The following is an 18,237-nucleotide window of genomic DNA, read 5'->3' on the forward strand; positions in this document are numbered from 1 at the left end:
TGCATTCGAATATACGCTCATGTGAGGTCGGCCTAATAGAGCCATCAGAAGGATTAGACGAGGTTTTGTCTCTGTTCACGCTGCCATTAGAAACTGTACTGTTACTCACATAACTGATAAGAACCAAGTGTGTGCTGGCCTCCAACAACTGTACAACAATGGTATATAGATGGTAAATCCCATATAGAACTGTAAGGAAAGTGGAACTAAACCTTATATAGAAGGAACAGTCATACCACAAGGTCATTTATTTCTGCTGTGCGCCCAACGTTGTGTGTTACAGAATACTAAGTGAATACATTGCGCTGGCGAATGATACAAAATAACGTTACACTTTGCCCATACACCGCTGCCCGGGGCCGTCTTTATTCATCTCGGAGTTTACTGTGAAGGGCTTGGGTTTACATGGAGATGTGCGAAGAGATAAGGTAACAATCTGCAATCCCCGGACTGACATGGTGGATACAGTTAGGTTCTTGTACATAATTCTTGCCGATTCTATATAAAACAATGGAGAACAACCACAAAACACAAGGAAAAACAAAAAGGAAATCAGAGGTCACAAGGCAATGAGTGAAACGAGATACATGGGGAGATAGAAGGAAAAAAGTGAACTGCTCTCTGTATCATCCGTGTATTTACAGCCGGGCTTCATTACTTGAGATTACCAGATTCAGTTGGGAAGGATTGCCATGATCATTTTACATTTTAGTATATATGTCAGAGGAGATACATACACAGCGGACACATCTTATATACATAATGAAGCCTGGATCTCGGCGACAGAGACTTCCATGCGGTTACAATACGTGAGGATTTAGAACTGCAAAGCAACATTATTTCAATTCAAAATGCATCTTAAAGTTGGTAAAACACAATTTATGTCTGCGCCCCATAATGGTCTTCAATGAGAACCAGTCACCAGGACCAGATTCCCTTAGCGAAGGTCATCTGAACATTGTTCTATACAGTACTGCACAACGACAAAGTGGCCAAAGTGCCAGGCAAGGAAAGTGCATATAAACTTGTCTCGCCCACCAGTAACCCCACAAGAGTCACATGACCCATTTTCAAGTTGCTCAGGGGAGGGTCTTCATAACTGGGAAGGGCCTATGTGCCGAGCCATTACAAAGCCCTTTGCTTAGCACTGTGGAAGGCTGTTTGGTGGATACAAGTGCACTTACTACTTCACCATTATTAGGGCCTCTTAAAGATGTGTCCTTGTTCTCATACTTACAATTTACGATGCACATTTTCTCACTTGAGGGTACAGGTTCTGTAGGTTTCTGGACCAGTTATTTAAAGGGTACATTCATGAAGAAGCCATTGAGCTTCAGAGTTCTCCTATGTCTTCTCTGCCATGTTACAGATATAGCGTAGCTGCTGGCTCACATTACTCTTGGCACTCCTGTGATCACAACCCTCTCGTGGAGGGAAGACTATCTGCTTCAAGGGAATGTGCCAACAGAAAATGACCTACTATATACATCAAGTGTTTAGGTTAAAACATATTTTAAACAATTTTTGGTGAATTAAAAAAAAAAAAAAAAAAAAAAAAACACCACTTAATTTTTAATGTCACAATCTATATTAAAAGAAAAAAAAATCATGAAATCCTACAGTTTTCACCTTAACAACTAAGTTTAATAATTTGCTAATGCTTCCTGTTCCATAGAGAAAACTTTTCAGCAGTCATCTCGTTATCGCAGGCAGGGCTACAATGAAAGGTGACACCAATACATTGTATAACTAATACTGGATCATTCACAACTGATGGTCACAGCTTACCTACTCCCCCTTCCCTGCACACTGACCGTTGCACAGGTTACAGGACAAAAACACTCTCCCAGAAACGTTAATGGGTCCCCACTTGTCTGTTGTGCGATAATTATATTTGGGAGGGGTTTTTTATGCAACTTAAAATTATAATCCTCCTTTTTTTTTTAGTCATGTCCGTATGTGTTTTATGAAGGCTGGAAGGGGGTAGAGCCTCTAATGAATATTAAAAGTGTGCCTAACTTTTCAGGTAATTTTTTAGAACAAGCCTTGAGTACATACAGAATTATACTATATCTGGCTATTATTTGACTTGAATTCTGCCACTTTTAGTAACTTTCCTCTCTGCAGGCTGCATCTCTTATTCTCAGCTTTCTGGTGGGTCTAGACTAGCTGCTATGTCGTCTCCCATAAACAGCACATATAGAAGAACAGGGTGCAATGCCAGTAGCTGCGAGACACCACAATTAGCTGCAGCAGCATTTGAGTCAACTCCGTCTATGCATCCCTCCTGCAGCTCACTTCTCCTCCCCGCTCTCCTTTCCATAGACTTCTATGAGCAGCATGACACAGCAGTGAGCAAAGTTCCACCCCATTTCCTGTAATCCATCTCCGTGTCTGCCACAAGAAAGGACTTCACATGACAACAGTCAGCGGAAAGCAAGTTAAGAAGCGAGACCCCTAGTCGCCAGCACTCCAGTGTTTTTTTTGTGCATAAAAATGTCATTTTAGGTAAATACAAGATGCAGTTTTGTCAATTATGACATGGCTGTCACATAAGCACAAGTTTGTTGAAAAGTTGATGACTATTTAAGCAGCTTTTTCTGCATGCCGACAGCTGACTACGTAGTTATACAACCTGACATTTACAGCTGAGGAAACGTGAATGTAACTGGTCAAAGCCCGTCCTGAGAAGTCTATAGCCTTCACCAACACAGACTCAAAGGGGTTAGCCGGTGATTTAAATTTCTTACCGAAAAGAGCAGACTGCCACTTACCACACAATCTCTTGTCGAAACACAACCGTATCGCGGCCTCCATTGCCTGCGACATAATAGAAGAACTGTTGGCTCATTAAAATAATTAGGCAAGGCCCTCTTTCTACTACCAACACCGTGACAAAAAGAGGGCCTACACTAGTTATTTTAACAAGCCGAAAGCCTGTTCCTTTCCTACATCACTGACAATGGAGGCCACGATACCATGTGACCTCTTGTTGGAACTCCACTGGATTTGGCAGGTCTGACTCTGCGTTCCGGTAGGAAATTCAACCAAATAACCCGGTAAGAGAGAGAGTGCGCCTTTAAAGTGAAGTGTCCTAAAACAGTACATTAATTGTATACTCCAAACAGAATCCATTATAAAAAAAAAAAAAAGGCTATCTGATTTAAAAAAGGAGTGACAAATGCTTTTTAGGGAAATGTAAGGGCCTCAGTGACCATCATTACTTAATCATTTCCAACCCAATCTTGGATTCAGGGTTTCCTAAAAGGCTCTCTCTTTTTGCTGTTATACAACGGTGCCATCTGCTGGCTAAAGCCGGTGTGTGTGCTCCAGAGAGGTTCCCACAGCAGAGTGGCTGGCAACAGACGGTAAGAATACCCTATCGGACGTCTTCTGAAATTGGAGTGTACGAGCTTCAATCAGAATGTAGGAAGGCGTCAGATGGTGGATTGGAAAGGGTTAAGAAGTGGGTTCTCTGGAATTAAAAGTCATGATACGGTTACATTTAAGAATCCTATTTGATTGGATGAGATTTCTTCAAACGGAAATGTTTTTTCCTAAACCTTCGGTACACTTTGGTCCTATAAGACATGATTCCTTCAACCGAACCGCTATGCACTCAAGTCTACCAAATCCAATCAATATGGGAAGCTTCCCATTTAAAAAACAGTTACCTGAAAAGTTTTTTTATGCATCAGATTTGTTTCCCAATGGCCTGAACACCGAGCACCTCAGGCCGGGAACCTCAGCAGATCTACAGCAAATTAAAATGGAGATAAGCCTTTAAAATTACATTTGTTCTACAAAAACACTGCATCCCACCCAGAGAGTACAGAGGTGGGTATATGTGGAAACCAGATCATTTAATATGCCTAAGGTGAGCTGCACAGGTATCATCAAGCAATCTAGATGTATTGGCATATCTCTCTGTTTGCTTAGTCCCTTGTTAACACAGTCACTTGTTAAAACTATTTGCAGCAGATGCTAACGTCGGATCTGAGCAGCAAAGTCAGGCACCAAGGACACTGCAAGCGTCAGAGTGGCAGCAGGCAAGTAACCCGGTAATGATCAGTTTGCTTCTGCGTTTGGTGAACAGCAACCGTGATGTTACTAAATTAAATAAGAAATTACTAGCATTCCACTCAGACCAGAGCAAACGTTTCATTCCATTATCTCAAAAGCGTTATGTTATTGTGCAACGCTGGTTAAGCTGCCGGATGAACCGCTCATTCCGTTTTCGGTCTTCTGAAGCGTTTTGACGGCGCTTGGAACTTGTAGTCCTGTGCATACTGTGATACCGCCACACCACACCTGTAAAGCAAAGAATTGCATATTATCAGATTTCAGGAGAATTTTGCTTGATTGGATTTATTCTAAAAGCCCTTTTACACGCAACGGTTATCGCTATAATGTGGCCAAAAGACTGAACGAACTGACATTTTTGCATAAAATTACATGTACAGATGATGATGGCTTGAATCATCTCTTTTTTCCTCATTAGCTAAAGTAAACTCTGTATCAGTTGTTTGCTCAGTTGGGTGTGTGTTTATGCGAGGGATTATCTGCCCAGCAGGATTCCATTGTCTTCTCCTGGCATGAGTCTCATTATGTATGCAATGAGTTGGCAAGCCGCTCAAAAGACTGGACGAATTCCATTCAAATGGATCAAATTTTGAGCGGCTTGACAATGGTTTTTATGCGGGCTAAAAACCAGCGGCAAACAACAAGTGAATAAGTAGTACATGAATGCCCACATTTACACGTGACGATTATTGCTCACTTTTGTCCATTTGAGCAATAATGGTTGCGTGTAAAAGTGCCATTATTACTTATATAGTGCCAACGTATTCTACAGCTCTGTAGAGAAATTACCATGTGATGTCTTTTAGGCCACCTGCACACGGCCGGGTGGGATCCCGCAGTGGAATTCGACCTAGTGCCCGGAGGGTGACCCCAGCGTACCTGTCCGGCATCTTACATACTGCACATTTGCACCGGCCAGCACATCCGCAGCACAGGAAAGAAACCGCTGCGCCATCGCTAGGCATAGGCTCAGATCCCGCAACCGTTTTGCAATGATGGCACGAACTGCTTAAATGGTCTTCAATGGAAGCAGTCTGTGTGGAGCCCCCACAAAATCACAGCATGCTGCTATTTGTTTGCCGCGACCGAAAAATCACAATCGATTTACACTTGTGGACGTGAAATTGTGTATTTCCATAGCATTCAATGCAAATCTGCCCGTGTGCTGGCGGCCTTAAGACCCCATTGAAAAAAATGGGCGAGGCATTACAAGGGAACGCCAAAAAGATAGAACATGCTGGGATAGAAAAATTGCTCGTGTGAATAAGTCCATTCAAAAGAATGGAGTTCATATTCGTGTGAGTTTTGTGCGTGTCTTAACAGTTACACGACATTCTCACCCATGTGAATAAGCCCTTACTTTAAGGAAAAGGTTCAAAGGTTTAGAAAATAAATATACAATTCTTCTCTCTCATACACAAAAATAGAACGGCCGGTTTATTACTAACCATGAATCCAGGGACAACTGGCTGCGTAAACTTAGTTTTAAAGCTATACAATAACTGCTTTGTGTCTCCGTTGTAGAATAAGAGTTGACCTGGAAAAAAATAAAATAAAAATTAACAAACAGGCACATAAATACACAAACTTTCAATAGTAGAATGCATTTTATAAACCTGCAACAATGAAAGAAGGAACTGAAATTGTGTTAGGCCGAATGCCGCCGGACGGATTATCGCTGTGGAAATCACGGTCAGACACCCGCCAAGATTTCCGCAGCAATGTCGGTCCATAGACATGCTGTGTAAAACGATTCCATGCCCCATGAGCGGAAATCAGCTGCGATTTTCTGCTCGCGGGGGGAGAATCGCAGCATGTTCTAATTCGTGCAGAAAAACGCAGTCAATGGAAGCCGTCCGTCCCACAATCTGCTGTGCCCACAGTGCAGAGTAAGTATAGCGGGAATCTGCGTCATACCCCAGTGCAGGTGAGTCATGTGCTGCACTGCCCAACACTCACAGCGGATCCGGACAGGTGAGTATAGGGTCTCTGGGGGGCGCTGGGTCCGATTCTGCTGTGAGATTTTGCAGGCGGAGTCCAACTCGGCCGTGGGCAGTAGGGCCTTACTCATATTTTTATGCCCTTTTGAAAATCTGATAGTTGTCCATTATATTCTGGAATATTAGGCAGCATGGATCATTGCTGGCCAGATGGGAAAGCATTTAGTGGATAGATACCCCACATTCTCTGTTCTTTATATAAATATACCCTTAGCAGATTTTCAAAAGGGCATAAAAAGTTTCCTGTCAGTCAGCAATAGGAGAAAGTGTTAAAAAGTCCCAGAATACCCCTTTAATAAAAACATTGATAAAAACATTACCTCCATCAAAGTCGCAGTATACCCCTATCCTATCCGGGACGGCTACCTCCAGGGCTTTGGCTTTGTTGTTATGCTTGGCAGCAAACGTTGTCTGTAGCCAGTTGTTGACGTATAGGCACCAGCTGATATTGGTCTTTCCTAGCTGGTCAAACTTGCCAATGGTTCTGTATGTGATGCCCACGCTGTAGGATTTGCAGTCCTTTTGCGCCTTCACCTCCCAGTAATGTTGTCCACTTTCAATTGCCGTGTCACCTGTTTGACCACACAACAGTCATTAACGCACAACTCTGTTAACGGATCTAATGGTTTTACTGGAAAGTTGTACATTTTATCATCAAGGAAACATCGGAGTATTTTATATCTCTAAAGGACCCTTTCCGTTAAAGTCGTTGGCTCGTCAGCACTGCCCCCGACCGTATATCCTATTAAGGCATTGGATGTCTTGTGGGGAAGAAGCCCTTAATCAGGGACTCTAGCAAACTTATGCCTCATGTCCACGGGTGCATTTGATTTGCAGAATACGCAAATCAGGCCGCCCATAGGGAAGCATGGGCATCCGCAAATTAATTATAGCATGCGGATATGATTTGCAGACCTTCTGGTCCGGAAAACAAATCACGGCACGCTCCATTTCTATGCGGCTCCCGCACTGACGGCTTCTATTGAAGTCAATGGAATCCGTGCGATCCGCGGCCTGCCCGCAGCTAACACTGCAGACGTGTCGCAGGTAAGCAGAAGTTTAAAAAAGAAAAAAGGGCACTGTGCATGTGCGCCGCCTGGCGAATCTGCAGTGCAGAAGAAACACGACCTGGAAAGGAGGGAGAAGACCCGGACAGGTAAAAATTGTCCTTGGCTGCAGACAGGGTCGGCTCCCGCGGCGGGCGGGATCCAACCTGCCCGCGGACATGAGGTCTTAGGCCCGAATGGTTGGCCATGTTATACTCCATCAAGCAAGCAGGTGGCGACAACTTTTCCCAGCCAAATCAAGTGGTTGTCCAAGTCTTGGCAGCCGGACCTGCAAGTATCAGCTATTGCAGCGCCAATATTAAAGGAGTTGTTTGCAGGCTAGGCCGTGTTTCCATGTGGCATTTATAGCGCGGTCTTTACGCATATTTATGGCACTCAAAAATGCCGGCTGAAAACTGCAAACGTTTCACTGCAAAACACTGAAGTTTTGTGATGTGGATTTCAGCAGATTGAAATCCAGTGCATCACCTGCAGCCGGCCAGGTGCTTCACCTGTAAAAGCTGATTGGATGAAAGCCGTCTGCAAAACTGCAGTCTTTTGCAGTAAAATGCAGGGTTAATTTTCAGTGTAATTAACGCATATATCAAAAATACTATTGGAACACCATAAAATATGCTAAAATAAAGCTACCAGCTCCATGCGGAAACAGCTTTTAGGATACTAAATGAGTATTGAAAACACCAACTGTGGTAAGGTATATACATCTCTTCAATGTATCGAGTACCAACGATACTCTTAATTTAACCCCTTATTGATCTATGATATACACATCCATCATGGGTAGAGGTTACTCGCTCTTCCTTGATATCTATATCTATCATGGAGACCTTGTGGGTACTGCCACTGTACCAGAGATGTCAACGACAGGAGCCTGGCAACTGCGGAGATTGCAGATAGTTATAAATCTGAGCAGTTTAACCCCCCTAGATAAGACGTTAAATGGTTACCGCCGCATGCAAGTGGTTAACAAAAGGGAGGGAGCTCCCTCTGTCAGCCATCGACTCACTGTACTTTACAACAAAAAAAAAAACACAACTGAACACTTCCCTGCATTTGCAATTCACCCATACTGAGCTTCATAATGTTTTACTCCAGTTTGACACTAGGTGGCGTAACACCAAGTCCATTAAATCTACATGATCTTGTATAAAATAACCCATTCACGATATTCTTCTTAGGGACAAAGTTCATGTTTGAACAATTCCGATACTGAATTTTGGACCTTTAAATCTTGCACACTAGGTCAACACATGCATCACTCCCAGAGGACTTTTAACCCTTTCCAATCCAATTTGTATCCTGGTTTTCCAAGGGGGCTTACTCTTTTTCTGCGGTTATACATTGGCACTATATGTTGGCTAAAGCCAGTACTGCATGAGGTGACACATTGGATAGGCTCCAACAGCAGAGAGGCTGGCAATATACAGTAAGAGAACCCCAACGGACATCATCCAACATCAGAGCTGTACAGCCTTAAATCATAATGTCTTTAGAGGTCAGACAGGGGATTGGAAATGGTTAATCCCATTCCTACTTCAAACACGCTTGTTGTGTAAAGTGTTCTCTAATTCTTGCCCAGATGTGTTGCCTGCGCTGCTAAGCATCTTTGAACAGGATGAAATTAGTCTATCCCGGCTGGAGACGTGCCGCTGTCTTCTAGGTAACACTTGAGTAGGTTCCAAGAAACCCTCGTTGGGAGACACCGCCTCAAGGTATTGTTGGTGGACACCAATGGGTCTGTACAAATAGTGACACCAAGCCTAATACCACAAATATCCATAAGCAGCCGTGGAGAGGCTATTAAAGAGGCACTAATAGAGAATACAGTACATAAGTGGCAGTACTTACCTAACACTGTATAAGACTCTCCGGTGAAGCGATCTCTGCTGCCCCTCCCCATCGCTGGCCTAGAAGTCACCGATGTTCTCTTCGGTGATGGAGTTGCACTTCTATAAAAGGAAGAATCAGAACAAAATGTGATTTATGAGGGGATTATCACCATCCATTTTTTGTCTGCAGCCACTTACCTGCCTGCACTAATGGAGTGTAGCCTGCGTTTTATTAAAATGGTCTACGAATAAGCATCCAGTCTTACTGTAAACACGGGTTCTTATTTGTCTTTCGGACCAAAAATAAAATATGGCGCTCGTTCGTTGCAGACACGGCCGACGTGTTTTTGTGAATAAGGAATGAAAGATTCAAAGACGCCAACAGTCTAAATAACTCCCCCTCTGACCTGCCGATTGGGACAGTGTAAGGGGGGGCATTCACAATTTGCATAAGAATCTGCATGTCTAATAAGCATTATTTTGGGATGCATTTTGCGGTAAAGTTTAGCCACTTTCAAAACCGCATTAAATTCTGCATGTTAGACAGGCGCAGTTTCACGCAGAATATTTCTCTACGTATAACAAAATATTCCACCACGTACGAAAGTACCGTAACCCCTTAACGATGAAGCTCGTTTGACATCATTGAATGGCTGTGATTGGCCAAATAAAGCCGGAGCTGCGTTAACCAATCAGAGGATTATCTTTCTGGAGGCGGGGCAGTCTATTACAATCTAATCAACCAAATAATTTGGGCGACTTCTACAACAAAGCAGTAATAGCATACGTTAGGTTTGTAAATGTAATAATAAAACAATATTTTGACATTTTGTTACAGTTCTAAAGACAATAAAATACTATAATATGAGCTACACTATTCTTTAAGAGGGATATTATACACATAGATCGACAATGGCATTAAAACCACTAGAGGGCCCATTTACACGTAACGATTATCGCTCAAAATTCATTCAAATGACTGAAAATGAGCGATAATCGTTACCTGTAAAAGTAGGCATTGTGCAAGGTTTGCTTGAATGATGACTTTAAGGTGAACTTAAAATCCATTGTGTAGACACAGAGATGAAGTGTCTCTCAGTAGACCGCACGCTGTTATCTCCACGGTATTGGCAGATAACACTAACTTGCCGGCAACCACGAGCAGAAGAATGCAGCTTTGTGCACAGCTGGGCATGTGATTAATCACACGCTGGGCTCTGCAAACAGCTCCTGGGGCCCTTTTACATGCAAAAGATGATAACGTGTTAACGGCTGTTAACACTTTATGCAAATAGATCGCAGAATCTTTCAGTCGTTTGAAAGATTATCTTTGCGTGTAAATGGGACTTAATAGGTAAAGTGAATAATATATGCATTATCATGACAATGGCACCTGTCAAGGGGTGAAATATATTATGCTATATCCCCACAATGCAGTAAAGGCTTGCAGCAGAAGCTCTGACCACCTGTGGCAACAAATGGACACATAATCTTGTTGGCAAGACTGTACGGCCATTGGATGTTACAAGGTTTTGGCTACATGCAGCTATTGCATTGTGGGACTGCAGCCTTTAGGCAGCAAATGGACAGTCTTTCTGAAGCAGATGTGTTTGAAGCAGATAAAATGGGCCAGATAAAGAGGCCTTTTGTCAAAGTTACTTTGACAAAAGGCCATTCTGTGATGACTAGATGTCTGCATCAGAGCATCTCCAAAATGCCAGGTCTTGTGGGTATTCCCACTATGCAGTGGTTAGTACTTGTGAAAAATGGTTCAAGGAAGAACTGGTTAATTTCCATCAGAGTCGTGAGAAGCAAGACTCGGTCTGCATGGTCTGATCCCACAGAAGAGCTACTCTAGTACAAACTGGTGAAAAATAATACTGCTGGCCATTATAGGTAGGTGTCAGTGCAGGTAGTGCATGGCAGCTCATGGGGCTGCTCATAGTGCCCATGCTGACCCCTGTCCACCAAAAGCGTCTATAATAGGCATTGTGCCGAACCACATTTTAAGTCATGTGGATGGTTGAGTTGGCAAGTGTTGTTTACCTGAGGAAGAAAGGCCAGCGGGATGCATTATAGGAAGAAGGCAAGTCTATGGTGGCAGTGCGATACTGTAGGTAATGTTCTTCTATGAGTCTTTGGTCATGGCATACATGTGGATGTTACTTGGATGCATACCACCTACCTAAACATGTTGCAGACCAAGTACACATTTACACTGCAGCTGTATTCCCTGATAGAAGTGGCCTCTTTCAGTAGGATAATAGACCCTGCCACGCTGAAAAAAAACTGTCCAGGGATGGTTTGAGGAACATAACGAAGAGGTCAAAGTGATGACTTGGCCTCAACTCCAAAGATCTCAATCAAATTGAGCATCTGTGGATGTACTGGAAAAACAGGTTTGATCCATGGAGGACCCACTGCACAAGTTACATTACATAGAGGATCTGATGCCAACGTCTTGGTGCCAGATACCACTGGACATCTTTGGGAGCCTTTTGAAGTCCATGCTTCATTGATTCAGAGAGATTTTGGAAACGGCCCTACACAAAAATACTCCGGTGATTTAAAAGTTATGGCTGATACGTGTCAAATTGTGATGTTATTTGTGCCATTCAAACATCAGCCATACCCAGGAAGATGCCACCTACACCAATGTTAGGCCAGACCTCTCCAAACCACCAGGTGCTCCAGGGGACACCGGTGTAGGAAAAGTTTGATCCGGTGTGAAATTCTGTGGGCATCCTCTTGACTTATCATTTGTTCACCTATAAACTAGAACTGAAATATATCTACAGGCTTCCCTCATTGTCCTACTGATCTGCTATTACATAAGGGTAATATTTAGTATATTACTGCTCATTGGTGACACTTCAAAAACAGCAACCACATCCAAAGTGCAGCAACAGGCAGAATGCAAAACAAAGAGCCGTTCAACAGGCCAAATTCAATAGTCACATTCCAAATGCAAATTAAACGTTTGAGAAGAGGACTAGAACATAAAGTTTAGGCAGGAGTTACTTACCAAATAAAAGGGTAGCAGACGAAAGCATGAAAAAGAAATAAAGATACAAGCCAGGCTAAGAACCAAAATGTAAACACAAACACTTGTTCAGTTTCTGGAGAGCCCTCCTCGGGGGCCGGCCTGCCTCCCTGGACTAGGAGGTGACGGCAGGGACCCCGGGGCACTTCCCTAGAAGATGATCATTTGTGGGCAACATCCTTACATTGTGCAGATTACCACTTATGACTGGAGGAGGCGTTTGTAAATTTGGAAGTATTTGCCCATAAATGATGAATGCAAACAGGAAAAAATATGTTATATTTCCAGCAACAGAAATCCAGCAGCCTGCCAGAGATAAAGGAAAGCAGAGTAAGGAGCGAGGCGTACCTACTTCTAAGAAGCCGCAAGTAAGCTTGGAAGTAAAACTAGGCTTAAAAAAGGGGGCTGTCCCAAATTTTAACCCCTTAGTGACCTATTTTGGACATAAGGATGCAAAGATTTTTGGGGATTTTCATCTCCACTTTTCAAAAAGTCATAACGGTTTTCTTTTTCCATTGAGACGACCGTATGAGGACTTGTTTTGTGTGACGAGCTGTAGTTTTTCTCTTATTGGTACCATTTTTTGGAGAGAAGGGCGAAAAAACACCTCAATTCTGCCAATGTTTTTTTTTTCTTTTACAGTGTTAATCATGCAGCATAAATGACAACATAATTTTTTCTGCACGTTGGTACGATTACAAAACCAAAAAGCTCTATAAGGGCTTGTTCATTGTGTGATAAATTGTAGTTTTTATTCATACCATTTTGGGGTACATAGGGCTTTTTTAATCACGCCCATTGCCTTTTTGGTGAGGCAGAAACTAACTAAGTGTTTTGGGTCTGTTTTTTTAGTATTTTTTTCCCCATGCAGGATCAATAGTGTGTTCAATTTATGGTACAGGTCGTTATGGACGTTGTGATACCAAAAATTTGCATTTTTCTATTTTTTTAAAGAGTGGAAAGTGGGGGAAAAAAATTTTTTTAATCTCTGTACAAGACTTGAACCCATGATCATATGATCGCTAGAATACATTGCAGCATGTCCTTACTGCATTGTATGATCGCCATTGGTAGCGATCATATGCCATGGCAGACATGGATGCCATACTATGTACAGGACATAAGTTTACGTCCTGTTGCCTAAAGTACCAGGCAGTGTAAGAGGTTGTCCAGTTGTAAACTATTGATGGCTTTTCCTCAGGATAGGTTATTAACCCTTTGCAATCCACTGTGACGTCCGAAGACATTCTGATTGAAGGCTGTACAGCTCCGATGACGGAAGACATCCGGCAGGGTATTCTTACTGCTGATTACTGGCCGCTCTGTTGTCGGGGGGGGGGGGGGGCTCTCCAGCATGTCCCATACTGCAGTACTGGCTCTAGCAAGCAGATGGCGCCATTCTATAATGGCAGAAAGGGAGAACCCCCTAGGAAACCCTGAATCTAAAATTGGATTGCAAAGGGTTAATAGTAAATCAGCAGGGGTCTGCCACCTGGGACCCCTGCACCCAATCAGCTGTTTGCCAGGGCGAAACACACTTAACGTATTTCTCCAGAAAGCAGACACCTCCATTTTCACAGCAGTAGTTTGACTGGATACTACATGTAAGTTCCCATTCACTTCCATAGGACCTTTACTGCAATACCAAGACAGGCCACTGCAGTGGGAATGGAGCTGGCTGCTTCTTGTAGAAATCAGCTAATTGCAGGAGTGCAACAGCCCAGCGAACAGCTGATTGGCACGGGCCCTGATCTACTATAGATGATCCATCCTGAGAATAGGCCATCAATAGTTTCCCACTGGACAACTTCTTTAAAAACGTATCTTTTATCCACTGGATAAGTGTTTGATTGGTGGAATCCAACCACTGGGCCCACCACAGTTAAGAAAAATGGGGGACCCTTTTGCTCTGTACGAATCGAGTAGCGGCCGATCATGCATACTACCTTCCATTCACTTCTACTGGATTGCTATATAGAATCAGTGTACAATGCTTAGTAGCCTTCTGGGGTCAGAGAAGACTGGAGTAGCAGCGCACATAGTAAGGGAGAATCTCAAAAAGTTGCAAATCACTGCCCATCTGTGGAGCGAGCCATAATTTGCACTTTTTACGTCAGAATTGTGGTATGCGGCCCTTAATAAAGTCTCTCCTTGGCGCTTTAAATCTTCACAATTTCTAAGATCTCAAGATTTGTCATCTGTATGGAAACATTTCCCGCTTCCACTCGGAGGCCGATCCTCTGCAAATCTGTCCGTTGCATTAAAGCCCCGTCCCGTGTGAACTCAACCCTTTCCTATAGCGTCATAGTTCGAATGATGTAAACCTAATCCTTTAATTGGGCGAACCAGAGAGAAATGCTTTCTGTGATCTAAGGAGAGGCTGGCTAGATTGCTTGCATGGAGGAGGAAGAAGGAAACTAGTGTTAGAGACGGTTTTATGCTAGACATTCCAGGCAAGCCAGAAGATGCTCCTAGTGCTATTCAGAACTACAGTATCTTCACCTGGGGTTGTTCTTCAAGGTGACATGGCCACTGTCAGACAACAGAAACAAGCACAAGGATGAGTTACTGGCAGAGTACATGAGCAGAATGATATATGAATGGAGACAACGGATATAAAAGTTCATTGGTCCAAGTTTTACTAATGTAGTCCGAATGGCCAGTAACAAAATGTTATAAGAGGTGCGCGACTCTTCATAAGTTTGGCGCATCTTCGAATATCCGTGTGCAAATCTAGACTTGTGCTATAATTCACAACAGTTCCTGGCATAAACTATTACAAGTGTGTAGATCCGCAAGGGTCACACCACTCATTACATACCGTTAAATTAGGAATATATATTATTGAAAAAATATACAGAACACTGCGAATGAAATGCGATTATTGGATGTAATTATACTACTTGGGTCGCTTTCTCACGGCCAAGAAAATCACGCAAGATTTGTGCATTGAGAGACGCACATAACTAGCATGAATATGAGCCCATTCCTTTGAATGGGGTCTTATATAAATGAGCAATTTTCCCCTGTATCGCAGTGCGGGAGAAAAAAAAAAAAGGCAGCATATCCCATCTTTGGGCGTTCCCTTGGAACGCCTCACCCATTGTTTTCAATGGGGCTGGGAAGCACACAGCATGGCATGCAATGTGCACGCGAGTGCGATGAGAGGTTTCCCACTGAAAAAAATGGGCAACACTTGCCGATCGCCTGACTTGGCTGAAAGCCGTGCCGGAGGATCGCAACTGCAATGAAGAAATGGGAGACGTTTTTGACACAACCGCCTCGCATCTGAGGGGACATTGCAAGTGCGCAAGCTCGACATCGGGCCGAGGTTCACAGCCTGCTCTCACACTCGGCCGTATGAAACTAGACAATCTTCATTACATTAATGTGAACCCAACATGTCACTAGGCAGGTCACTATAAAGTAAAGGATACTCCTCCTGCCAAGAAACACTATGAACCATCTAGACCAGCGGCTTCGCAAACTCCAGTCCTCAGGGACCCCCAACCGGTCATGTTGTCAGGATTCCCTCAGTGTTGCACAGGTGATGTTATTATGGTCAGGGCCTCAGACATTGCCACAGGGGTTCCTACTATAGGAGATTCTCAAATCATGACCTGTTGGGGGCTAATGAGAACTAGAGTTTGGGAAACACTGATGTAGTATTTTTTAACTAAAGTTTGGCCTTCCCATCAGCTTATTATAGCAGTTTATTAATTTGCATGGACGTCTCCCAAATGGAAGCCATTGAAGTTGTTCTTAAATGACCAAGCCATTCTTGTTTCTGATATGTAGCCTATACAGATAGATGATAATGCAAGGAATGATGGGAAAAGATTTCTATAGACAGAATGAATGCATGCAGTGAACCAATCAAATCCACTTCTGCTTACCTGCCTTTGTTCTCTTTTCCTTTCACTTTACTTTCTTGACTTTTTCCAGCCATTGGATCCCACTCAACGCAGGAGTCTTCGACTTTCAAGTTAAGATGGGCTGAGGTGTTGTCCAGACCAAAAGTCAGTGCTGAAGTACAAGAAAGACACCGAGTACAAGGATAACATTTGTTTTATGTAGGGGTCTATTTGACTTTACAGAAGCACACCTTATACTATTACTGCTGGCTTATATTCCTATCAGGGTTCCCAGCAGGGCTCGTACGGTTGGCTCCACTACTCTTGCCAACCAAGAATCAGAGTCTTCTGTGCTTTTTTATCCAGTTTAAAGAGGTTGCCTAGGGAGGCAGAATCCTTACCCAGACCTGTAGTATCGGAGCCTCCACTCCGGCCTGGTTAGTACACGAGGTGGTATGGACTCTCTGTGTCAGTCACGTCATTGGAGGGGGCTCAGACTGTTCAACTTATCTTAACTCCTAAGGACCGAGCACGGAAAACATACAGCACTTGTCCCGGACTTTAATCCCGGCCAATAGCAGTAGGACGGCCAAGGATTAAAGCCTCTGCTCCTGCAATCAATTTTTAACCACTTCTGTCTTCTCCTTTTCATGCTACATAGTACTAAAGAGTGAAAGTAGTACTTCCACTATGTGACCCGGTGATCACGTGACCGCCGGGTGCCCCCTATTACAGCAAAGCTACAGGGTCCTAGCTGACCCAGATCAGCTTTGTTAGTAACTCTTGTCACTACACGGGGGATTTTTCCCCTTGTAACTGGGGATCCTATGGATGCCCCATCTACAGTGGAAAAGTATAAAATAAAAAAAAATAAAAAAACACAAAACACAATGTCAATGACCCCCAGAGGTCTTCTATGACGTCATGGGGGTGATAGATTTTTTTTTTTTAACACTTATTTGTGAAACTAAGAATAAAATAAAAATATATACAGTACATATAAAAGAAAATGACAGACCACTGGCGCAACCAAAATTGTGGCCCTGTAATCAAACACTATACAAAATGATATATCAAAAGCAAATGATGAACCCATTCCCATATAACAATTTTAAAATTAAAGTATTTAAGCTAAAATAAACTGATTTAAAAAAATAGATATTTATTTACTTAGATTTTTTTTCTCCCAATAAAACGTAAAAAAAAAACAATTATACATAAATATAAATAGAACTAAGTGTTAAGGGAAAAAAAAGCAGCAAAAATTATTTTAGTAGCTGAAGAAACAAAGAAACAGGGCAGTAAAACCACCACATGGTTAAAATCCCTAAAAAGGGTCTGGTCCTGTAGGGGTTAATAAGCCAGTCTTCTTCTCCGTTGCTGATCTTTTGTGGACAAGTCTATGAGCCCGTCTTCAGCTAGCGAGCAGTGACAGTGCTCGGATGAGGGCTGCTGCTGGTTTGTTCTAGTCTCAATACCTAGCCCCCCACTAATCAGAACCTTTGACATATCATGGGGGCACGTCAGACAATTTTGGAAAGGACAGTTCCACTTTAAGTATTCTTCCAGTTACTTCTATAGCCATTCTGATATTATAAGGAATATTGCAACCTTTCACAACGCCGGCCTGCGATTTTGTCACTAAGATATTCCTGTATTCGTCCAGCTGGAATCTTGGTAAAAAATGTTAAAATCAACATTCAATAATGAAGTCAAGAAATGGACAAATGGAGAAGCAAGTCAGGTCTTTTCTCCGAGGCTTTCCAGCGCTCACCAGCGATCAGTGCAAGTCACAGTCTGACTCCGACTAATGTGAAGTGACTCTCTGGCGTGAAAGTTTGAGAACAAGTTGACAAGTCTTCAGCCATCTCGGTTCCCTCTCCATCTAGGCCTTATTACCGCAGTTTACAGAAGTCCTCAGGGGAAATTATTTTCTACTAGAAAAATTTTCTTAACTCCTAGATTACAGAAGGGCTTCTCCACTCATCCCATTAGGGTCCCCAGTAACCCCAGTGCAGGGGGGGGGGGGCTTTCATAAGATAGAAGTACAAAGCCTTCTATTATAAGCAGGACTTGAAATTCTCTACATCATCATCGAGAAGTCATGCGAAAAAATAAAAAATAAAAAAAATTAATATGAAGCTGCAGCAGTAAGGCCGGCTCACACGACCGTATCGTAATACGCTGTGTAAAATTCGCAGCATTCTACTGGCGTATGGAGCTGAGAATTTTCGCATTTATGTTCGTGCATACCTGAGCGTGTACAGCGTATTTTAATATGGGTTTAAACTATTGGTGAATGTAATAAGCACAGTCCATAATCACATCATATCACATACTTTATGACTGCGGTATTTTTCT

The 18,237-nt window shown here is 42.9% G+C and overlaps 1 protein-coding gene across 3 annotated transcripts in view; it reads right to left on the reverse strand.

Moving 5' to 3' along the window:
• Window positions 1-342: 342 nt before the first annotated feature.
• The window catches only part of FSD1L (fibronectin type III and SPRY domain containing 1 like), a 60,717-nt gene continuing 42,822 nt past the window's right edge, over window positions 343-18,237 (reverse strand). Inside the window, exons 9-14 of one of the 3 annotated variants that reach the window (XM_066604322.1) lie at window positions 15,919-16,048; window positions 14,525-14,554; window positions 8,999-9,099; window positions 6,404-6,655; window positions 5,532-5,620; window positions 343-4,311 (exon numbers count right to left, since the gene is read on the reverse strand). In XM_066604322.1, the coding sequence (XP_066460419.1) occupies window positions 4,189-4,311; window positions 5,532-5,620; window positions 6,404-6,655; window positions 8,999-9,099; window positions 14,525-14,554; window positions 15,919-16,048 (725 nt within the window). In that variant the 3' untranslated portion in view covers window positions 343-4,188. The remainder of the gene's footprint in view (window positions 4,312-5,531; window positions 5,621-6,403; window positions 6,656-8,998; window positions 9,100-14,524; window positions 14,555-15,918; window positions 16,049-18,237) is intronic. The other 2 variants (XM_066604324.1, XM_066604323.1) reach the window with 2 other exon arrangements.

Source organism: Eleutherodactylus coqui, chromosome 5 (assembly GCF_035609145.1).
Source record: "Eleutherodactylus coqui strain aEleCoq1 chromosome 5, aEleCoq1.hap1, whole genome shotgun sequence".
In the NCBI taxonomy this organism is placed as follows: domain Eukaryota; kingdom Metazoa; phylum Chordata; class Amphibia; order Anura; family Eleutherodactylidae; genus Eleutherodactylus; species Eleutherodactylus coqui.